Source organism: Liolophura sinensis, chromosome 7 (assembly GCF_032854445.1).
Source record: "Liolophura sinensis isolate JHLJ2023 chromosome 7, CUHK_Ljap_v2, whole genome shotgun sequence".
Taxonomy (NCBI): Eukaryota; Metazoa; Mollusca; class Polyplacophora; order Chitonida; family Chitonidae; genus Liolophura; species Liolophura sinensis.
Window position 1 is genome coordinate 56,204,728 of NC_088301.1, and position 25,094 is coordinate 56,229,821.

Genomic DNA, 25,094 nt, shown 5'->3' on the forward strand with positions numbered 1-25,094 from the left:
AGTAGTAGTAGATATAAGTTGTGGGCTTTGGCGATGAAGGCCCAGGTAATAAATGTAGCTTTCTCAGAAATTGGGCATATTTCTTCCACTGCACTAACTGTTGATACCGTCATTTACCATAATACATACTGTGGTACTAGGACTGATGTAACACTAAGTTATGAACACTAAGTTACTCTAACATACAAAGTACAGTCTCTGAGATCTGTTTATTGAGCTTTTTTCACCATTTCTTTTTTTTTTTTTTTTTAACAGACAGTCATACAAACAGTTATGCAAATATCATACTTGTAAGTGATCAGGAAATAAGGTATGCAACACCATCAGCTAACTGACAGGTGTTTTAAAATTGATATGATCACTGAGAGCAGATAATCATATACGTGTAACAGTTAGCTACAGTAACAGGCACCAGTCATTCACAAACATATTTCCATATTTGGCATCATAAAAACTGCTCATGTTAAAATGGACCAAAATTTAAACAAATAAAATAATTACTGTAATAAAAAGTAAATTCTGATAATTGTGGCAATAGTCCTCTCAATATATTAAAATAAAAACAGATTTTGTTTATTGCCTCATATATTACTTAAGCTTTTACCAGAATATTTTAATACAATATTCGTCTCCAACCTCCCCACCACTCTTGTAGATGATAATCTAAAAATTAGTTTCGGTAGGGCTCATTGGTGGGCTGTCAAATTCATTTAGAATTTCCCTTGAATCTCTCATGTAATGGCGAGTATCCCCATTCTCCATCACTAATGATGTCTGGGTGTAAATCTTCACTGTCATGTCACCAATATCAAGACACACTACTTCTGATGTCCGCCCTATCGCAGCATACACTAGCTGCTTTAACCCATCCAGCATCACCACCTCCTCTTGATATGTGCAGGTGGTGTTAATACTTTCACTTTCATTTTCACTGTTGGTTTCTGCCTCTCTTACCTGGATGATCTGCTGACTTTTCAGATCAAGCTGATATATGGCACCTCTATCGTCCACAGCAAGGCTGCCCATAGAAGGCTCTGCCGTGACCGATGTCACACAGCTGTCAATCACAGCTCCACGGTTACTGTATTTGTGTATCATGACCAGGTTTTGTGTTTGTCCAGGTGGCAGATTGTTCACGTATATTGTGTCTTCTGGACCAGTGACAACATAGTGAGGAAGAGTAAGCTCGCCTTCTACGGCACCAAATCCGCCAATGGTGCGCAAAAGCTTCCCACTGCAGTCGTAACATAAAACCCTTCCCTTTTTACGATCCACTACAAATATTTGATCAGCACTGTTCACGGCCAAGCCAAAAGGCTCATACAGAGGTCGTCCGCTTATCACTCCACATCGTTGCCCGTTGCCATGGCAAATCACCACAGCTCCACCCGATGGCTGGCTGTACACCAGCCTCTCATCAGCTAACCATGCAACTGAATGTGGCTCATGGTCCGCAATATTCCAGTACAGGTAAAACAGTCGCTTTGGCAAGGTGCTAAAATGGTGGCTGTACAAGCCCATCTTGGTGTAGACAACAATCATGCAGCTCTTGCTATCTGTGATGGCATAACGCCCGGTGGGAGACACGCTGACACATGTCGGCTGGATGAGTGGCTCACCTACAGGGCCCAAGAGTGGGTAACTCTGGACCAGATTCATCACCATTGATCCGCCTTTGCAGTCGTTACCATTTGAGTCACATACATCACTTTCTGCAATGAATGAAGGATAGATTTTTTTGGCTTTATTTCCACAGATTAATAACTTTTTGTAAAATTAATAAATGATTTCTCACACTCAGTGTTGGTTTTATAGTTTGGGAAACTGTTGTAAAATAAAGTATCATAATAATGATAAATAAAGGCTGGTATAAAAAAAACAATTCACCCCACACACTAGCCGAGCATTATTTTACCAGCACTGGTGTTGAACTCCAATCTCCCAATGCATCATGTTCTGGCCCATACCATCAAACAGTAATAATTATCTAATGAACATGCATTGTGTGTTAGTATGTACATTTATTCTGATAAGATCAAATGATAAGAGAATTAATGATAGTCTGCTGCCGCATAATGAGTCAATGACAGTAATATCCAATTACTGATACACTGTATATTGTATAGTGCATTTCTAACTTGGTTTCAATTAGAACAAGGTTTTATAGAGCCTCCCTGTTAGTGCTTGTACAGAGACATAAGATTGAGAGGCAACGCTGAATTTGAGACAGATTTGAGATATCTGAAGAACTCATACAGTTTATTTTTAAATGATTCTTAATATAGTAACTGATAAACCATTCATATTGCCCTTTCATATTAATATTTTTTTTCCCAAAGTCATACATATGCAGTGCAAGCATCTTGATATATTATATGCATGATCTTTGCTCACTACAGTTTCGGTTGAATGCCTCTGTTTTTTTGTTTTGCAAATATGAAACTGAAAGACATAAATGTATATTTAATAAGCTAGTGTGTTAACTAAGTAAAAACAAAATTGTTCGTGCGTGGTTAAGGTATTCTAATTCACTGAAATTTTTTTATGAAAAGAGTCATTTTTTCAGAGGTACGTCCTGAATGTTTGAAAAATGATTGAGGAGTAAATATATTAAGTTATGGCAAGATTTTTACAGATATATGTGGGAACGTGTGGATATTTGTACCGTTCTTGCAGTATGTCACAGTTGACAGCCTCTGTCAGAATGTGGCATGCAGTGAATGTGTTTCATGCTGTATACTGAACACACTTGTTCATACTGGAACTCTGCCATACGGAGGCGAATAGATCCCTTAATTGATAAGTAAACCTGGAGGATAGAATTCAAGTAAATGTAGGGCAGCAGTCCTCATTGTTATTGCTGACACACCTGAAGTGTATGTATATATTTGCTCATGTTGATGATATTGTACGCCCCTGACTGCCACTATAAACCACCCACTTACATGTGCATGGTGATCAGCTACCACTATCCTACTCTTACAAATGGTACAAGCAATCAAGTTTCACAAATTCCATTTTATCCAACCAAGCCTATGCTTACGTGAGCTATAATTTTGCTACCCTAATTCCTCAACCTTTTCACATCTGAAAGAGCAACTTTCAGTGCAATTTATACACATTTTTTAAGTTGATTTTGGTGTCAGGGCTTCCTAAAAATTAAGACTTTATCAGTCAACACAAAATAATGCCTTCAAAATATGCCTGAATAAACACCTGGCAAATACTAGTATGCAAATGGGATGAAGAATTACAGTATACATTTTTTCTGGTCTATGTTTCACCTGTAATTGGATACATGTACTAGTTTTGCTTTTTGTAGTATATGCAATGTAATTCATTTCTAAATATAATATAACTTACATCTAACAATATCTGTTGATTTGGAAAACTTACTCAACAGTTTTGCTTGTGATTAATTGTGGAATTACCAAAAAGAAAACTTTTATCTGGAAACATGAAGAGATGGACATTTAATTGCTTAATGTAAATCTGTCAGTATATATGTGCTCATCAGCATACATGTGTTGTCATCTGACCTTGTGAGCATATCCTACATACAAGTAATATATGTGCCAGTGTGTGTTAATTGGTTAGTGATGTTAATATTTGTGACTAGCGGAGGCCAGTTCTGGTCTGTCTCTCTCCTTACCTAATGCCCAACCATGTGTGTGTTACATGGGACGCACTGACATAGATCCCTGTTTTAACAACCTTAGGTGTGATCCGCCATCATTTCATTTACCTTTGATATACCTGAATGTGTAAGAGGTTCACTCACTTTGTGGCAAAGTTCCAAGACATATTACTTTCCTGCCAGTCACATTACGTTTGCTATATTAGGGTATTACTTTGACTCACTAGGACAGTACTTAACAATTTACCTGATAGTATGAAATATTCTCTCGTTATGGTTATATGAACAACTGTGTTGGGTGAGAACATTATTATTTGTCAAATAACATGAGTTCCCAATATTGCCCACAATAATGTTGCATTGCCAGGTGCAGTCATCTAAAGGTGCACCTATAACATATAATAATAGATGTAGCTATACGAAAATTTTTACCTGTTTTCATGGGGAGCTGGAATACAGTAGTTTTCAGGTAAGATTGGTCGACTCTTCAGTACTACGTACTCTTGCTGTCCTCAGCTCTATAACTCACCTGACCTACAGGTGTTATCACTACCTATCTACTTCAGTACTTGCCCATTCAAACTGCCTGGAGGTCTATTCAAAGAAGGATATGTGTGGGAATTTCTGGACCAATCAAATCACAGTCTGCCTGCAGTAAACACCCTTGTAATCCTTAATTCAACCGTGAGAATGTTTTATCACATGGTGCCCTCCCTCCCCCATACGTGTGGGTTTGATAGGCATAGTCTAATCCTATAAGAATCCTATAAATCATCCCCAACTAAGGCTTATTTTATTTGGGATTAAAAGACCCCAGATACCTGATATGATGATAAATAGTACTAGTAGAGTATTTTCTTTTTGCTTCACATGTTTTGCGGGTTACGAGTTACAAGTTACTTACAGTAAGGCCATGTCTTCTGAATGACCCTAATCTGAGTGGACTCATTTAGTTGTGTTTATTCTGGTCACTTAATACAGAGATACTTTTGCCCTAAAGGCAGATTTCCCATTTACCTGCATTGTTGTACTGATTCATTCACCTGTCCAGAAGGGGTGTATTGGCTAGATTGGGCTTTCAGTGCAAGACATGATGATCTTTTTAAGTCTAAGGGTTACTGTAAAAGAGATTTATCAGTGCTAAACAAAACTAACAATAAATGTGATCTGTGTGGATTTTATATTGCAAATACTGTTTGAAGAAATACTGGAAAGATAAAATAAACAGGTAAATGATATGTAGAATACATGTGAAAACAGAAAGCACTATTTAGGTTTATTGCACAAATATAGATAATGATAATAAAAAAGATTAGGTGAAAGTGACAGGACAATATATCTTGTTCAAGGGGCGTAATGATGTATACAAAGGTTTTTTATATATTTTTTTTTCTTAAGGCTGGGTGTAAACTGTAGGAGTTTTATTATTTTTTTACTTTTGAGGTGGTGCTTGAGGTCATCTGCTGTTTAGACACACTGTGACTCACCACCAACCTTGCTGCTGCACAGGTTTGCACATCAATGTAATGGTTCAGCATTTATCATGAGTACAGGCCTTGAGGCGAAATGCTATTTCATGGTTTATGGATGTGTAATAGTCTTTATTTCATGCTGTGACAAAATCAATCTTGGGAGGTTGTGGAAGCCAATGATATTCAGTGCTTTTACTGAATTGGGAGTGGAATCAAACATTAGCGGGTAGAGACTATTCTATTCACTGTGTTGTCAGGGAGACCAGGTAGAGCCATAGTCTATGCCATACTGTTCTCAGCATTGATTTGTACTAGAAGCACATGTACGTCTGTAGGTAGACTGTTTGCGCAGTGTATTTGGAGAAACTAATCCTGCTGACTTCAGTAGCCATGGTTTTGATTATGCTTTTATTACTAAAGATTACATCTTCTGAGGACCATTGTTATGAAATGTAAAAGGGAAGTGGTTGTTTCTGGATCATTTTAGACTTATTGTTCGCACAAAGGACGGCTGATATAACAATGCACATATAGAGTGCATTGTTGAGGTATAGCTATGATCACAAGTTGTCCACAGCGATCATCAAAAGCCTTCTAGTTCCTTGGGGGCCTAAATTCCTTTCCCGACAGTCCAATTCACTGGGGCTGTATAATGTCTACTACTACTACTACTATTGTTTTTTAGCCACAGGTGGGAAGATCTGCCAGCAACCTGCAGCTGGTCATGGGTTTTACTCCAGCATAATGCTGGCAACCTTCATATAAGTGAAATATTCTGGAGTACAGCATAACACACCAATCAAATAAATAAATAAATATTGCTTGTTTATAAGACAAATTTACATTCAATTCATACATGTTCTGTAACTACATGTATGTATGAACATTCAAGTAAATAAATTTCGAAAATTATCGACTTGTAGTAATGATTCAATTTTGTTGGCATTGCAGAATGACTGATGTGTCAAAGTAACCTGTATGGTCCACATTTTCTGTATGTTATCGAGAGCTTAAGGGTTCACATTATCACAGGAACACATCAGTACTGCAGCTTACCTGAACTGGTAGTAATACCTATAGTGCCACCAGGGTATGAAGAACTGAATGTAATGATGAGCTTACCTGAGGATGAGATTGAGGTAATGAACTTACCTGGGCTGGGTGTTGTCATGAGTATGGGTAAGGGTAGCAGTGGCTCCCCCCTCCTTTGTGTCGGTTAGGTAGGCAGGTGTTCCTCTGTGTCAGTGGCTGTGCTGGCGTTCCCCTGTCTCAGGTACACCACACAGCCAGGGATAGCTCCTCTGGGACACTCTAGCAGTGGTGAAGCTGGTTAAATATAGGACCAGACATCTTGTTGGCTGGCCCTTTGGTGAGAGCAGGCTATCTTGTGTGGCATGTGTAAGCTAGCAGGCCCTGCTCATCAGTTGTACACTTCTCCCACCGGCACACAAATCCCACCTGTCCACACAGGTAACACAGGTCTTGTGGCTCCCTGTTAATATTACTCCAGGTAATATGAACTGAGGATCAGCAACCTCGTATGTTCTGTTTGTGACAGCCCAGGAACGGTCTATCAGTAATGTCACTGGTTAGCCCATTGCCATGGAAACACACATTCAGGACCACATAAAGCCAGAAACATATAGAAGCAATTGTCTTTTGGGTTGTATCTGTAGGATGTAATGAAATGTAAATTGAAGCTGACTTAACAATAGATCTGTTCGTTGTTAGGACGTCTCTTCTTTCACCTGGGTTTTACACCTGACAGTGTGTACATGTACCAGCATATTGATGTGAACTTAGGAAGGTTGTGGTGTGGACACAGCCCTCAGACTGTACCAGTTACCTTAGATGTACATGTAGCCTGATTTTTCGTGGTGCTGTGGTAATGCTCTAAAATTCTGAGGACAGTTCACCAAAGCTGTACACATACACTTTGCCTCATTAACAGAATGATACAATTCTTCAGGATGTAGTGTATTTGTGGTATGACTTTGAGAAACAGAGTCATGATCCTTTTAAAAATGGCTAGGGTGTTTTGCCTGTATTCTATTAATGATGTGCACTCATCTAGTAATACAAATTTAATATACCTAACATATTGTTTATGTGTGTAAATGGATATTTAAGTTGTTGAAAGTGTCATACACGCAGCTTTTGTCTTGCTTCAAGAAGCAGTTAAAAATTTGTTTATGAGTGTCTTTTAGTTTATCGTGTTTAATTGTATAGGGATTTAAAAAAAAATTAATATGTCAAATCCAAAAGAGCAGAATTTTTTTGGCTTTGATATATTGGGATGATGTGGGAATGTGTTTGTGTTCAGACTTCTTTTGTTAACTTTCGGGGTGTACAGTGTACGTAATTATATGCTGATGGCTGTTTCTACCGAGGGTAGAGGACTGGAAAACACTTTTTAGTTCATTAACTTGTAAAATAGATGCTTTGAGTTTTATGTCAGCCTGTACTGTCATTTTGAAACAGCTGTATACAGCAAGTCAGCCCTGGTTTCTCATAACCCATGTTACATTTTGTATAAATTGAAAACATGGTTTAGTACTATTGATTTGTATGTTTTTTTAAAGAGATTTTTGGCTGAAAAGCATTCAGATCAAACCCATTCAAATTTTTGTTTTTATGTTAGAATAATTACCTAAAGTTCCTAAAATGTATAAAGCTGGTTGCATCGTAGCTTTTTCAACCTTTACAAGCATTTTCAAACTATGAATAGCACAGGTACTAGTCTGATATTTACAAAGAGGCATTAATTAGAGCTATTCTTGGTACATACAGAACATTTGGTTTGATTAGCCAATATGTCAGTATTTTGGGCTAAAATCTCAGGTACGGTCTCTTTAAGAAACTTACATATATAAATTTCATGGCATTTTAATTGCCTTCATGTAAGTACTGACAAACAGAAATCACTGTCACAAGTTAATTCAGGTACAACAAGGATCGATATATTAAAATATGGATGACCATAATTTCAGGTAATACAAATGTGTGAGGTAACCACAGAATATGCTGTTCGTGTAATATTGATGTGTTGTTGTTGACAGATCTCCACTCTCAGATGATGCTGGTGACATTCCTGAGCAATTTGCTAAGGAGGGATGGGCGAAGATCGTTAGCCCATCAGAGGAGGATAATGCTGCCCAGAGACCTGTGAAGTCAATGCAGAGAGAACCATCCAAAGAGATATCCAAAAAGCTGTTGAGCACCTTCCAACAGAATGGAGACAAAGCCAGCAACAGGTGAGTCACGTTCAAATCTGTGATGGTATACTGCATGTATTTTATAGGTACTTTGATGTGATAGGCTGAATTTTTAGACTGGTCATTGTCTAATTATGTATGTGCTTGGGTCATCCAAAAGAGTATTTATGCATATAATGAGTCATCTAGGGAGAGTATTTAGACATATAATGAGTCATCTAGGGTGTGCATTTGGGCATATAATGAGTCATCTAGGATGAGTATTTAGGTGCATTATGGGTGATCAGGATAAAGGTGTGTAATGAGTCATCTGGGCTAAGGATTGAGGTGTGTAATGGATGAGGATTGAACTGCATAATAGGTCATCTAGAATGAGTATTTTGGTGTATAATGAGTCATCTAGGATGAGTATTTAGGCGCATTATGGGTGATGAGGATTTAGATGCTTAATGGGTCATCTAAGATAAGGATTGAGACCTGTAATGGATCATATAGGTCGACGATTGAGGTGTGTAATGAATCATCTAGGATGAGGATTGAACTGCCTAATGGGTCATCTAGGATGAGGTTTGAGACATGTACTGGGTCATCTAGGATGAGGATTGAGACATGTACTGGGTCATCTAGGATGAGGATTGAGACGTACTGGGTCATCTAGGATGAGGATTTAGATGCATAATGGGTCATCTAGGTTGAGGATTTAGATATGTAATGAGTCATCAAAAATGAGGATTAAACTGCGTTATGGGTCATCTAGAATGAGGATAGAGATGCATGATGAGTCATTTAGGATGAGGATTAAACTGCGTAATGAGTCATCTAGGATGAGGATTGAGCCATGTAATGTGTCATCCAGGATCAGGATTTAGATGTGTAATTTGAATTTCATTCATGCGTATGAAACTGTTACAATTTGTTTGCTTGTGTGTTGTACCTGCATGTATCCAGACCTGAGCCTGACTTGGAGAGCGAGCGTCTGACACCCAGCTCAACCACCAGGAGCAGTGTCGTCTCTATGGGTAACCACAAACCCAAGTCTGACAAACCCAAACAGCCAGTGAAACAGTTCAAGAAAGGAAACAAGCCTGTAAAAACTGCCTGGGGGGAAGAGAATAAGAGTAACAACAAGTAAGAATATGTGCTGTAAAAAGTGTTCTTCTGTGCACATGTACCTGCAGCCTTAGGCATTCTCACTGCTTGTCAGGTTGTCTGTTCAAGGACTCAGAGAAAACATGCTCTCATATTATTTGCATTTTCAAATTTTTTGATGAATACTAATTTTGAAGAGATTGAAAATATTTCATGGAAATATATGAAGAGCAGGATGTACTTTTCATTTTTCATCCAGTATGGACAAAGGAGTACTATTTGAATGTGATGAATGAGCTATCTTACATGTTTGCTACCATGTATATTACTTTATCATGAACTAGTTAAATGTTTTGGGATGTGATTTCACTTTTCTTAATTACTAACATCATTTATAAATCCTGCAGGGGTCCTCAGTGGTAGAGGGGGTTAGCATGTCAGCGCAGTGCAGTGACTCAGGAGCCTGTCACCAATGTGGTCGCTGTGAGTTCAAGTCCAGCTCATGCTGGCTTCCTGTCGATCAGTACTTGGGAAGGTCTATCAGCAACCTGCTGATAGTTGTGGGTTTCCCCAGGGCTCTGCCCAGTTTCTTACCACCATAATGCTGGCCGACGCTGCATAAGTGAAATCTTCTTGAGTAGGGTGCAAAAACAAACAATCAAATACAAGTCCTGCAAGAAACCCTGTTGTATTAACTGACAAAATGTCTTTTAATTCAGGCATAGACATATTTTCATCCTTGTTTTTTGTACTCAGTAAGGTACAGCAGGTCGAGGATAAGTTTGATGAGGAAGAAGGACGTATTCCAACACCGACACTGAGACAACGCAGCCAGAGTGAAGTAGTGCGCCGACACCACCTAGACCGCACTACTCCCTCAGTTGGCGGTGTAATTCTCACCTCTGCATCTACTCAGAACCTGGCTTGCAAATCGCCTGAAAATATCGCCTCTGAATCTTCTCAAGACATTGCTTCTGAATCTGCTCCAACTATTGCATCTGCCTCTGAAATAGGTATGTGTTATAAGTTGGAATATCTGTACAGCAGTGGGATGCCCCATTAATTTTTAATTTCTATAAAAACACCAGTTTAACTAAATGTGATAGTAAAAGTAAATAGTGACCTGATGAATTACTTAATACAGTTATGTATGTAATAGTGACAATTGTGTTCTCAGGAAAATTCATCCATGCACATAAATAATACTTCTATATGTACAACTTTTTCATAGCTGTTATGCAAAAGTTGTTTGATTGTTAAGTGTCATGTTGTAGATGGCCCGTCTCGTGACTTCACAGTAGGTGAGAATCGCAGTGTACCTAAGCGTCAGCAAACACTTTCTGCCAAAAAGGTGTGTGATCTCTCTTTTTGTGTTGGTGAATATAGCTTTTTTTATGCTGATAGTAAATCCTAGTATCACCTCTCTCAACATGTTCCTCATTTAGTTTGTTTTCTTGCTTTATGTATTATATTATTTGTCATGAATTCTCATTTTGAAAATGAACTTAGAAATTCCAGTGCCAGATGTAGGTTTCATGAAAGCTCATTGTCATGAGTATATGTATGATGGTATGAAAGTCCTTTTTTTCCCCATTTTATTTTGTAATATGACATATATATATTATAGTTGTACGCATGGGTTGGTTGTCATTTTTAATTTGCAGATTTTTGACATCACTAAGTTGGCAGAAAGCCCAACGTTTGGCAAACCCTCCTATGACAGCCATGTTCTGAGAGATGATTTTGCCACGGAAGACCGTCCTCTGATCACAAGATATGTGGTCACTCCTCTCAGGAAATCAGGTGAGTTGTGCAAGCAGTAGGCAGGAGAAAATGTAAAACAGACAGCGGTTAATGGCTAAAGCATATGAGGATCTCAAAGAATATTTAAGTTTGTTATCTTAGTGCTTTTTGATGTGACAATGGCACTTTGTGTGGGTGTACATTTGTCAAATGATGTCAGCACTCTGTAAAAATGTAAAAGTAGAAGTACATGTTGTAGATCGAAATTTAGCATCGTACAAGAAAGAACTTTCTCTAGTCTCCGTAAACTCTAGATCTTGAAATCTGTTGAAATTTTTCAGAAATCTTTACCTTACCAAGTTCCAGGATAGTGTATGAGGCGATTCAGAATAATGTAGAAGTACAGCTGCAAAAATGATTAACAGATTTCAGAGCTAGGTAAACAGATAAATGTCAGGGGTGTGGCATGCAATGGTTGTTCTTACAAGAGATTAGTCATATCATTGGATGAAGCGTTGTCAAGACAGATGTATTTGCTTTTAAGCAGCCATCATCATTAGTAAGAATTTCATCTGTACATTTGAACTGTATTTGAACTGCACTGTCTCCCCTGTCTAACCCTATTCATTTTTCAACTTCTCTTGCAGACTTATATGTACCCAGTGATAATGGTGCCATATTTGTTGAAAGGAAATTACTTGTTACTTTCATTTACATACTCCTGTTTATAAAATTACTCCTTTTGGCAATTTACCTCTTGCTTGTTTACACAAACATACTAACATGTCTAATGTTATATTTGAAACCATTACTCAACTGTTAAGTTCTCCAGACTTCGTTAACTTCAGATTCTCACCTTGCCTCTGACATTCCCGCCAGTCATGGAGAAAAGCCCAGTCCTTCCTTTGTTCCACCTACACTGTGGGAAGGTGTTGGAATGACATATAGCAAACCTGACCAATCAAACATCAAACATCTGCAGAAGCCTATCTCCTGGTCAATAGAAGGAGGTGTGTAGAACTTCATGTTGCTGCCTGCTTCTCTGGCCTGCTTTTGATGGGGAAATTTCAAGAAAGCTATAAAATGAAGAGTGGTACATCAGACAGTCAGATAAAAACTATACATGAAAATACTTTCATTGATTCTAACAAAAGTTTATTTCAAGAGTGATTATAATCAAATCTATGAATTTTAAGGTGATTTGTGAACTTTACTGCCAGATTTAGGAATCTTGATATTTTTAATATTCACCTCCCGGCAGACTTTTACTCCATGTTATTTAAGTCATCTTTCAGTCGTGCTCAAAATAGCAATTCCAGCATTAAGAGTTGTGTTTAGAGTGGGAAAAACTGCTTGTGTCATTAGAGTTCCTAAACACCAACAGAACTTTGAACATATTCCACCCAAGAACACAATCGTTTGAATGCATTAAACTCTCGAAAAAAATTCTAGAAAAAGAAATGAAAGTAATTTAAGAGATAATTTTCAGTCGCCTCTCTGGTGATACAAACTTCAATTTTGAGCTGTCTTACCTTTAAAGGCTTTTTAGCTGTGTCCCTACCAGTGCTTTCCTGTGCCTGATTGTTTCTGCATGGTCATGCTCTGCTTTTAAGGTTCTCCCCATCTCGTTTTGCATTTACCTTTCAGTGGCAATTTAAACACAAACTTGTGCATGATGGAGTAGGAAGCAGGAAATCCTCTCACAACACTTTATGAAATTCATTATGAAATACAGTACTACAGGTTCAATAATACACTAAGAACACAGCTGTCTAATAATGTTCGCCTTACCTGAATTCATGCTGATATACATACTTCTTTTGTCCTTTTGGCTAAGCTACATTTATAAATGGCACAAGTACATGTAGTTTTGATTACTTTCTCATCCAGTTTCATGGCTAGGCTAACATATGGCAATGTATTTTCACAGTAAGATTAATAATACTCATTTATGTCCCAGTTTGTAATAAGTGCCTATTGATGTTTTATGAACTCTATGCCCTTTCCATATTTTATTGTGAGTATTTTATTCTTCCTTCTCGTTATTGACATGCTTAATGTAATCTGCGATTAAGATAGACCATCTAATCCCAGATATGTTGTTATTTCATTATCCTTTTTAACTTAATGGTTGCCACCTCCCCACTCCTGTGTCATTTTTTTCAGACTGTGGAATTATTTGTTCTCTAACTTAGTTAAGCTCACCACTCTGCTATGTTCAAGATAATATGAAATCCTCGTAAGAAAAGGCAGCTGTTATAGATAGTTGGTGCATGTTTAACACAGCTTGTGTTTCAGTGATGCTGTTCATTGGAATAGCTGTTAAATGGATAACCAGTAAAAGCTTTCATAGTGTCTTCACTATGGTGTCTTCAATTTACGTAAAATGCCATCTGAATCTTACAAACTTCATCAAGCTTGTCCATTTCCAACTTACCAAAAAAGGAAAGACAGTGTATTAAAGTAAATTTAATGTCTTGCACCAAGTTTTTGTGGGTTTAGTGGGTTTTGGATCTTAACATACTGGAAATTCAGTTCACATTCTTTAACTAACCTGTGGCTTGATGGCCTTGTGCAGAACAGTCTGCTTTTACACTGTAGTTACTTCAGTAAAGTCCATTTTATTTACAAGCGAACTCTGCCTTTGCTACTGCAGGTAAATTTGTGCCAAGATGTTCCCACAGCGCTGATGACGATGATGATATACTGTCCACCTCTGCGCGTTCTGTGGCCTCCAGCAGCTCCCTGGCATCCCAAGTCCTGCAGCGTGCTCGCAAGAGGCAGCAGAATGTGTGGGGTTGATTGCAAGACCATGTACCTGTGTGGGTCCAGGCGCAGGTGCATCCTTCCCACACATGACTATGCAAACACTTATACAATTAGCCTTCATGGCCATTACTTCTAACGTAACGCATGATGTAGTGTGGAACTGACAGTTTAGGGGCTGTTTACGTGAAACTTTGTTACACTTGGTCATTCTCTGAAGTTATTTTTTTATGTAATGTTTCAATAAAGTAAGAGAACTTAATACCACTTTTTGGGACTGTTTTTTCCCACCTCACCCCCACCCCCACCCTCTCATGCAGTGTCTGCATGGATTGGCAACAGTATTTCTTGTATTTGTTGGCTAATGACAAGTTGGGTTTTGACTTAATGAAGAATTATGTTTATACTGTGATATCTGAAAATGGTTTGTTTTGTAAACTTTTGTTATTGATTGTACTAGTGTATAAATTATGTAATAATACACCTTATCTATGTTACCATTGTTACATGTAATGTATTGGAGCTTTGTGAGGGAATGTTCTCTTGTTTTATGTGGTAATCAAATGTCGTTGGATGAATATGTTGTCTACCATGAGTTTAAGCCTGCACTCGGTTAAATGACCGAGTTGCAAAAATGAACGATGTATGATTGGTCCAGTAGTCCAAGTTTCTTTGTTTTGTTATTTCGTTGGACAAGCTGACCAGTATTGAACTCATGGGCCTGATGTGTAAGGTTGTTATTGTGTTTGACAGCCAGAACTAGGTAGGGGAGGTAACCACATTCCAAGCTAAGGTGGTTCGCCTGTAAACAAAATCATGTATTATTATTGTATTTTTGAAATGACTATTTTTGTAGACTGCATAAGACAAGGGATATTACATATTTGTACTCCGTCCAACTATCTCTGTGCATCAATAATATACTACAATAGAATTAAACATACTAGAGAAATATAAAGTACTTGCAGCATGTTTTGTATTTATGAAATAAAGTTATAGCAAACTATCATGCTTTTTGTTTTTTTTTTAATAATAGATGCAAAAAGTTAGGTAAAAGCTCTTGTGCAACAACTGTTTTGCCATGCATGAGGTGTTGGCACATTTTGAATGAAAATAACATGTACTTGGTTATGAAAGTCTTTCTGAATAGGAAATAAAGTAAGCTGTAAACGATAGTATACACAATTCTAATTGTAAAACCCAATGTGTTGATAGTACAGGTATGTGTGTTGAATTAAAGTCTTACTTTGCTGTCCATGATACTGCACTGATCTCTTAAATTTCATCACAAAAGGTTCAATTCTGAGCTGTCAAAATGTGCTAATATTCTGACATCTTGAAGGAACAGTCCTCTTCCAAACTGTAGCAAAGCTGAGGATAACACCCAAAGGTTCTGTAAATGCTTGACTATTTCTACTTCCAAAGAATTCATGTCATCTGAAATCCCACTTTTCAATGTGGATTTTCTGCAAAATGATAGGCATAACACCACCCCTGGAGTCTATAACGTTTGCAAATCTTGATTTTCATTCTGATTTCACCTGGCATGAATTTCATGCCAGTTTCAGAGTAAATCATCACTTAGCTAGGTGGTGGTTCTAATTCCAGGAAATTTATAGTCCTGTGCTCAAGAATATTTCACTGACCGGTTTATGACAGGCATCAGGTTTATGGGTGGAGGAAACCGAGTCAAACATCTACATGTTCCTTCTCAGCCACATTAACACTGCAACCAAAACAGCACGGGCTGGAGATAAACACACGAACTTATCAGTCAAGGGTCTGGAGCTAGAAGGCCACCCCACTATAGCCCATCTCTGGCTGCTGCACATGCTGCTTTGGTGTTCCATCCTCCAAATGAGTGTGTTCTTTACACCCAGTATAATCTTTCACCCGACGTGCAGTATTATTACACATGCATGCTCCATGTAAGTTTACAGTTCTCCTTAAAGGCATTGTCAGCTCTTTTTAAAAAAGCATTCATTTCATGAGAAAGCTTTACTTGTGACAAAATCAAAGTTACAAAACAAGCAGCCATGTTAAGCTGCTCCTTTTACAATAATATTTAACTTCCCACACCAACACTGCTTTAATTATGACCATAAACAAGTTCTATCCTATTGTCACACTGACTCGCACTATGAACTCACAAGGTCTTCAGGTTTTTGGTTGGTGTATTGTACAAGTAGAGCAAGTCGCCTAAATCAGTATTTTTTGTTCTTCATGCACCTCTGATTTTAGTGGAAGTGTGCTTAATTTGGATAAGTGTCCAGCTTTATAATTTACCCATAATTAGCTACACATGTATATATTGTTAAATTGAGTTTCAAAAATTATTAAAATGAATACATTAATTGGAGTAATATGGCGCTTAAAATCACTCCTTAATGAAGATGGTTTTATGCATTTTTTCATCAACTCTCGGTAGTCTCCACCGAATTACGTCATACAAGTCAAACCATTACAAGCTGTCAGAGCTTCACCATTTATTTATTTATTTATTTGAATGGTGTTTTACTCAAGAATATTTCACTTGTTTTTTTGAAGCTTCCAGACAATCTGACAATCAGTAAGACATGGATTTATCTAAGATGGCACCCACAAAAGATATCCACATCTGTTCTTGCCATTTATCATCTGAAAGTTTTGAGAGAAATACAGCTAGCTGGACTTGACAAATTTTGGCTACTATATAGGTGCTGCAGTCGACTCAAACCTGAAGCTGAACTCAATATAAAACTGATAGCAAATCTCAACATTAATCCACATTTATATTGTGCACGACTATATATAGGCATACTTTTAAAATATTTGGAATGCGGACGATAACAGGCAGTTGTCTTTGCATACAGATATGAATTTAGATATCTTGGGGAGGAACAGAATATTATTATGAAGCAAACAGAGGGAAAGAATAGTAAATAAATACTACATTCTGAGATAAACACATGAAATGTACAGTGTAAGTTATTCATGTAGCTCACCAGTTCACATTGCAAATGTGGCTGGAAATGCCTTGACAGGGATCAAGTTCAACGTCGGAAAACTTGGAATCTGAAATCTAGCCAGAGAGTCTGTGTAGTTAGAATCCATGTCGAAAATGACACAGTTCTAATAGGAATTCCCAGCTTATTTAGTCCAGTGGGACTTGGCCATCTATGATGTCACCGGCCAGAGATCAACTAGCGTAATAAATCTATTGTTTTGGTGTATTTGAAGTCATCAGTATGTTTCTCAGAAGCCTTCCTGCTAATGTACTGTTTAAACAGATTATAATCTTTATAATTAGGACCACTAGCTAAATCTGGACTCTAATGCTTAAACACCAAAGCAGTTCAGTAACGCAGCAGCCAGTTCTGATACTGAACTGGGTTGCCTCCCATTACGTCCACACATTGTGGTCTTCGTGACTAGCACTTGATATGACCTTTTTAAATGGACATCCTTACTGCAATTTACCGGCTTGAAACAGGATCTTTTAAGGCTTAAAATCATGCCCTATTCGAAATGGTATACATCAGTAACAAATATCTGACAAACTGTAACCCTGTGCTTGGTCATTAGTGGAATCAAATAGCAGGAATTAGCTATTGAACAATGTCAACTCTTTCAATGCCCACAGATCTGTTCAATCAAGAGCATTCTTTGGATATCTAGTCCCGTGACCAGAATGACCTTGATCACAATAAGCAATGAACATATCTTTTCCTTCGGGTGAGATTTTCAGTTGAAAATGAAAGTTCATACTTATTGCCCACCACGCTCTCAACATTAGTGATAATCAAGCTGCTTCAAGATTGCATTAAAGGTTAGAATCAACTCAGGTAAAACATATGTTGGATGTCAATACACTTTATATGACAAGGCAAGTAATGAAACCATACAGCACAGGGTTCCAACACTGCTCAGAAACATAAACTGACATGACTTTAGAACCATTGCACCACATTTTGTTCTGTTCATGTTTAGCCTCATCAGTAAATATATAAATTTTATTTGAGTGTCTGTTCCAATCATGCTGAGCATAGTTTTATTTTGGATGAAAGAGGTAACACACACAAATCATTCACAATAGTTACACAGTGCTCAGAAAGCATTTATTTCATTGTAACATCAGCTGGGCTGAAAGCTGTTGAAGCTTTCTGTCTGTGATCTGCTGTTGGAGACAGTGATGTGAGCGAGTGTAAGGAACAGGGTAACTGCTTTCGGGGACACTGAGCTGTCCAGTAAATGAGATTCTTAATCTAGGCAAAAACTAGGATTGTTACAGCACTGGGATTGTTCAAAATTAAGTATCACAAATGATAGTACCTGATTTCTTCTAATTTTAGGACACACATTAGCAGAGCTGAAAGTAAAAATTACATTTCTCTCCCACTTTTTTAAAAGAAAAGATATGAATATGTTGGTCATTAGATGGACTAGCCATGTGAAAAAATAGGAACTAAATATTCCTGCGATAATTACATTTATATTGGCTAAACAGAGCAGACCAGGTGTCCCAAATATAAGAAGAATTGAGGTAAATGTACATCAGTGAGGAATACACAGAAATATTCAGACAACCTTCATTATCAATACTTTGTTTATTAGTCCTTTGACTTGCGGATGACTTACATAACCTATTATTACAGGGACAGATGCTCCTAAATACTTGAATAGCTTAAAAATACATATCTTAATGTTCTCTGTTTTCTTATCTTTTTAACCCTCTCAGTACACATTCTGTGGCAATAAATCTTTTGACACATTGCAGACTGCTGGGATCTTACTTTTTGGAGTAACTGAAAACCTAAATCTTAGGATAGCTGTGAGTTTGACATTCAGATTAACATGAACACTCACTCTTTTAAAGCCACTAGCTACAACCATGCTCTTGCTTAGCTAAATAGTTCACACAATCTCAAAACCTAAGGACAAGAAAAACACAATAATCTGTAAAAGAGTAGGAATGTTCAGTAAATAGTCTTTGAGAGAAACTGAAGCTCTACTGGAATGCAGGTTTGAATAAAGGCAGGCTACTCTTGCGCATTGATAGTTATAGTCTTTCCCTTTGAGTCATCAAACCTATCCATGACATTGATACTGAGAATCATCCAGAGCCCATATGCCAGGATAATCAACAGAATTATAATGCTGAAGAGTGCCATCCAGATTGGGGCTGTGAAGAAACCAACACAGTCCCAAGGTAGCCCAAACCGACCATTCTTCACGTCAAATGGCTGCACCTGTAACATGGCAAGTTGGCATTAAGTTAAGCTGGAGTAATCTTTGTTCTCATTTCCCATTTACTGGACAACACCAGAGATAATCTTATCTGTTCATATAAGTTATGTAATGTTTTGAAAAGTGAAAGCGAATAATGATCTTATCCAACTTGATGAGACAACTTCATTTCATTACACGTGCAAATTTCCGAGCATTTTAACGCCAGGAATAATGTAAATTGTTTCAAGAAATCATTTATGTCACGTTTTGAATGGTGATTTTGCTCTGTACCCAAAAATACTTCAAAACCATAAGGTTTGGAAGTGGAAAAAATCTAGTCCCATCGCACCAGAAACCACTACATCGAATCTGTTCAGTACCAGGAAAACCAACGACATAAAAGCCACGGCCAATCCAATGGGATCTTTCAGTGAATATCCCCGACTCATTCAAATGACCTAAAATGTCTAAACCAACATTCAGATTCTTTGACTTACCTGCAGTTTTCTAAAAAGAAGCGTTACGTTACTCATTGAAGTGTTTAGCTGTCGTATAGGATCAGGCACAGCACAGTGGTAGGACATTCCTCTTGGTGCCCAAATGTCCATGGCGTTGAACTCTAGCTCTGTTGAATCTCCAGAGTCATTCTGTGATAGTTTCCCAGTGTATGATAGTACAGCATTGGCTATGTACCAGTCCATGTTTTGGGTCATTGGTTTAATGGTGAAGTTCAACCTAAATTTTAATAAAAACAAAAAGTAAATGATTTGAATTTTACATACATGTATATATTTTTTTATCTGCTTAAAAATTAAAGAGGTGCAATAAAAAAACATTACAGGCTGAACTAGTCACTCAAATACATTGAGAGGACAAAAAAAGTTATCAAATACAGAATTATCTCTTAATGTAGTAATACACCTCAGTACACACTTGCCTGCAGAAATGCTTAGCCTATGAAAGCTTACCTCAAGGTTATATTTGAAATTGATACATTAGCTGGCTTGTCGAACATGAGAGTCCACCTAAAAGAATAAATCAAAACAGGGCAATTTGAACACAAACACTGGATTCAATTAACTCATAATGAAAAGATTTTATCAATGCAATGTTCTCAACCAAAAACCAAGTCAGCCAGCTTAAGGCAAGCTGCCCTGATCAAATTGTGATCTGCTTAAGGGCGAAGACATGAAAATTCACTTAAATTACCCCTGCTGTTCTGGGTGCATCTTGTTAAGCAGTGCTTATATCTGATTATGCATAATAATTTACTAAGGCTATTTAAAATTAACAATATGTTTCTCAGACACTCACGTTTAAACAATAGGTCAGTACAAGATTTTAGAGTCCAAAAGGTGCGCTTACTCATTTCCAGTAGGATCTGAGGCATTTCCACATTGGAAGTTACGGTCAGTAATCTTAGCGAGATTTGCCATCTTTTTTGCCCCATTTTCATAGTACACAATCTGTAGTCCCAAGGCATACAGGGCTCCACATTGTGTGTCATTAACCCAAAGTGACTCATTGTAGCCTGGGCCGGAAGGTTCTGGGGGTGGGGTTGGCTCCTGTAAGAGGTGGCGTCCCTTGTATGTCAGAGGGTCAGCAGTCTCCTACAGTAGCAAAGGAAATACATGACCACGGAAACAATATTCAACAACAAACTTTTTCAGACACATCACTGTGAAAAATCTGATTAACAAGTATTAGTCATCAATCTCCCACTAATGAACCATGTCACTTTCCTTGCACAAGGGGTTTCTTCGAAATCAAACTTGACCTATTCCAGCAGAGTTCTATTTCCAGGCAATTTTAATTCAGAAACGTTTTATTAAACACAGAAAAACAGTCATGGCAAGGTTTTTATAAACTACATGTGCCACTTTTCCAAGTCTTGTCCTTGTGTTAGCTGTTGGACACAACATTCAAATTTTGTAATTAAACAGGATTTATGAATGAACTTGTACTTGGTATTCAATGAACATGCGAGTGAAATATTTGTAGTGCTTTCAATTCTTTCAGTTTTACATGCTCTTGCATTAAAAAAAGGTATCTGGTATCCCACTATGTATTTTCACAGGCACAATCGCCAAAAAGTGCTTAATTCTCATTTCCATAAAATGGCAACAATAAAATCAAGGTGAACATGTTGTGAAGTACAAATACCAATTTTAACAGTATAAATTAAAATTGTAGAAACCTGGGTTTTGGTGACTAATAACAAAAGCTGACCTCAAGTGACTACTCAAACAAGGGCATTCTTTTTTTGTTTTGTTACAAACTATCTACATCCATGACATAACTACTCTCTCACAGAGCTCAATCACAAAGAATGCCGATCACACACAAGGGACACAACTGCTACATCTAACTAAACAACAGTCAGCATATTAATTCCAACCACTCATTAAAATGGATTGTGTAAAATTATATTTTATGTAGGTCCTTTACAGTTACCTGAGATGGAGAATGAGCAGTGTAAATTGCAGTGTATTTCACTTCATGTCTGGCCAACCCAGACAGTACTTTGGCAATCAATTTATCTGAAACAGGTATTGAAACGACACATTTTGTATGCTTTAATACATCAAGTAAAATATGATTCTGTTATATAGTTGTCTGTAGACAGAATGCAGGATAGATTTCAGACTTAAAGCAATACAGGTCACAAATCATCAGCAGCAGTCAGATAAATGCAAACTACAGAACATTACTCACTTTTTGTTATAGCTACTTCAGTGGTAACACTTGTATGTCCTAAAGCAAGGTTAAATGATAAGGATCGAGGCAGTCAGAATTGCTTTCTTTAATTGTACAAAAATGTATTGTATTAAGGCTGCTGCTGTTAGTTTAGGAGGATAATATGGAAACAAAAGTTTTTTGCACTTTTCACTTTTGCCTTGTGTGTTGTCATTCAAGAACACCTGATGTCACCCATCACTGACCTATAGCCACAAATGAGGTCATGCTGTCAAATACGCATGACGGCACTCCAGCATAACTGCCTTACTAGACATCATATCTCTCTGATTCATCGTCACATTAGGAATATTATCTTGTCAGACCAGCAAGTTTTACGGAAATTGCAGAGGATTTTGTTTTCGAAGATTCACTTATAGGAGTTTAATAGTGTTATTCATTGTACATTTTTTTTAGCTGTTATATTAGCTAAGTTCCATAAGGTTTCCATCACATGAGTTTAATATTTCTGCCTGGCTCTCTTGGGACTGAGGTAGCACTTCAAACATACAATCATTAACATACTGAGAGGGAGGAGAAACTTCATCTGGTGCCTATGTTGCTCTGAGGACTTGTGCACAGGTGTGTGGTTGCCTGTTTATACCTACCACTGTGAACAATGGATTTTGCAGGGGCATCTGTCTGTGTTTTAGGGAGATGTACCACAATAAGGTTGGTTTTCTCTGGCACCAGTGACAGTGAATTCACATCATAGGGAGCCTCCAGTTCCTGGACTTTTCCACTATAGGTTTTCTGTAGGGTTTCCAAAGCTTTTGAAGGTGACTTAACCTGTGGGAGTTGCACTGAAAAGTGCTCATCCATAAATTCCTGTAAGAGTAAAATACATTTAATATGGTACAAAACAAAGTTTCCTGTACATCTGAATTCAACCAATTTAGTATAAAGAGTTATCATTTTACAGCACCTCCGTCCATCTTTTCATGAATACATGTGCCACCAAGGAGGAGACAAAATACAAGGGAATATAAGAACTAATCTTGGGTGTCAATGATTTTATACCGTACATGTGCATGTATATGCTGATTTTTGACAAAGAACATATTCAGTTAAAAGTTCTCATTAAACCAACTGACTCACTTTGACATTCTCGAAAGCACCTCCATTACTGTCTGGATTGTAAACATCTGCATAGTGAGTAAAGTCGTCCAAACTTAGCTGAAATCAAGAGCAAAATGATTCTTATCACGCAGGTTTTTTAGTTTGAAGCAGAAACTGAAATAAAAAAATGTATTAAAACTGCAGCAGATTCTTACTTACCATACCCTGTTAAAAATACATACACTGAAGTAAATTCAACAAGAGAGTTACAAGGAATGTCTTACCTTATCCTGCAAGAATACCACAAGAGCTGTAACATCTCCAGATGACAGTGGCCTCAGATATTTATTCTGGAAATCTGCTGTGCTCACAGCATGTCCAGCAAACACATCCGGGAGGTCAGACAATGGTCTGAAAGTAACAGCAGAGGAATACAATATGCAATCTGATATTGTTTTTATGTGGAACAGCTGCAGAAGGACTCCTCTTCAGTGTTATGAGCCACAAATACATGTAAAAAGAGAAGTGTCTACACTATTAGGTGTATAAATTACACAAAAACAAATTTAACAGAACTCTCTTTCAACAACATAACCTGCCCAGATTCCCCTTCATCAACATAGCAAAAAAAACAGGTATTCTCATATATCAACATGTATCCATGTTATCATGGCCATAAGGTCACCAAGCACTAGATTATAATCCTTCAACCTTTTCTCACGTTTACACGGTGTTTATTCAAGTATATGCCGAAGGCATTATTTTATGTAGACTGATACAATTATACTCTTTGTTAAGTCCTGAAACTGGCCAATCCAACCAATGCAGTTTTGTCTCCAAAATCAAATTAAAAATGCCCATAAATTACACTGAAAGTTGCCCTGTCATATGCAAAAAGGTTGATGAATTAGGGTAGTATGCTTACCACAAACTTTATAGTCTTAACCCATTAAAACTCTATAATCCAATGTTACAATGTGAAAGTTTTATATTTAGGACACTTTTAAGTCAATATAAGAGTTATAAGTAAAATCTGCTTTATGATCACCCCACGGTCTACTCTTTAAAAGTGTAAGAGGTTCACTAAATATAAGCATGCTTTGGTCACCAAATGACACCAGCCTTCATATCTACTGTAAACACAAGCCATGGGGAAAAAGTAGGACAGGTCATGGTAAGGTGCATCAGGCTTTATGTGCATGAAGTGTTTTAGGCCAAGAACCCTGAATCTTACCATCATAAGGTAACACTCCAACCGAGATAATAAAACTACACCAATGAATTTTGAATGCAGAGAGAGTGTTTGAGAGAAACCTGTTGGAATGTGTGCTGTGACAAGCATTTACCACTGCTCATACAAACACAAGATTGCAATGAATCTAACGATGAAAACCACTTCACTCTTTCCAATAAAAAATCTGCTTTGAGACTCTAACAATCCAAAAGAGTTCATGGTAATACCAAGACTACTGGCACTCATGCCATGTCCTTGATTGCTGATCATGGTTAACTGAAAGCTCTCTCCATTGGGCACTTTAAACTCTTGCAATGTTACTCCCCTGCTTAAATTAAATAAATCTAGGAATTCACCGTGAAACTTAAATGGTAGAAATCCTAACCTACTGGACATGGAAAGTAGTAACAAGCCTAGAAAACAAACATACTATCATAAATTCACCACAGTACTGCCAAAAACTGAAGACTATCAGTAGGCAGTACCAACAGGACCGTTGTCAGGATATGTTGAAAACACATACATGTAACATTATTATGCATTGCATTTATTGTTTCGCCTAGTATTAAATAAATCATGTTATAATGTTAGTAGCTTGCTGTCTCATGTGTTAAAATGTTAAACAAACTGTACGCTTACATTCATAAACCATAAATATTCTTTTCTAATTTAATCATTGATTCAATTTCATGTCATGGGAATTTTTGTAGATGTATACATTTTGTAACAGGTAATCTGTTAATTACCTTATCCATGTAATATAGGCCTTAATATTGTTCATACGATAAATTGTTACCTGTTTGGTGACCATATTAAAGCCGGTACATCGGTCCCAGAACTGATAGAAATCAGTGAAATAACAAGCAGTGCAGCCACTTTCTCCATCTTCGTTCGTCCTTCTGTCACAGCTTCACGTGATTTGCAGCGCCACCTGG

The 25,094-nt window shown here is 37.5% G+C and overlaps 3 protein-coding genes across 5 annotated transcripts in view; 1 reads left to right on the top strand and 2 right to left on the bottom strand.

The window, feature by feature from the left end:
* Positions 1-14,920, top strand: part of LOC135470182 (nuclear protein MDM1-like) — a 30,823-nt gene extending 15,903 nt beyond the window's left edge. For all 3 annotated transcript variants that reach the window (XM_064748983.1, XM_064748985.1, XM_064748984.1), the window contains 7 exons: positions 8,169-8,363; positions 9,273-9,452; positions 10,170-10,426; positions 10,688-10,764; positions 11,078-11,216; positions 12,005-12,166; positions 13,813-14,920. In XM_064748983.1, coding sequence (XP_064605053.1) covers positions 8,169-8,363; positions 9,273-9,452; positions 10,170-10,426; positions 10,688-10,764; positions 11,078-11,216; positions 12,005-12,166; positions 13,813-13,958 — 1,156 coding nt within the window. In that variant the 3' untranslated portion in view covers positions 13,959-14,920. The remainder of the gene's footprint in view (positions 1-8,168; positions 8,364-9,272; positions 9,453-10,169; positions 10,427-10,687; positions 10,765-11,077; positions 11,217-12,004; positions 12,167-13,812) is intronic.
* On the bottom strand, positions 231-4,202 carry LOC135470183 (uncharacterized). The gene is made up of 2 exons (XM_064748986.1): positions 4,070-4,202; positions 231-1,712 (listed from the first exon to the last, which is right to left on the bottom strand). The coding sequence occupies exons 1-2, from the start codon at positions 4,077-4,079 to the stop codon at positions 664-666; spliced, it is 1,059 nt and encodes a 352-aa protein (XP_064605056.1). The 5' UTR covers positions 4,080-4,202; the 3' UTR covers positions 231-663.
* A 2,913-nt stretch (positions 14,921-17,833) lies between the features above and the next one.
* LOC135470557 (V-type proton ATPase subunit S1-like) lies at positions 17,834-25,072 on the bottom strand. Its single transcript, XM_064749573.1, has 9 exons — positions 24,956-25,072; positions 23,210-23,336; positions 22,965-23,042; positions 22,475-22,694; positions 21,585-21,670; positions 20,496-20,740; positions 20,099-20,155; positions 19,628-19,865; positions 17,834-19,150 (listed from the first exon to the last, which is right to left on the bottom strand). Exons 1-9 carry the CDS (start codon positions 25,042-25,044, stop codon positions 18,941-18,943), a joined length of 1,350 nt encoding a protein of 449 aa, XP_064605643.1. The 5' UTR covers positions 25,045-25,072; the 3' UTR covers positions 17,834-18,940.
* Positions 25,073-25,094: the final 22 nt, after the last annotated feature.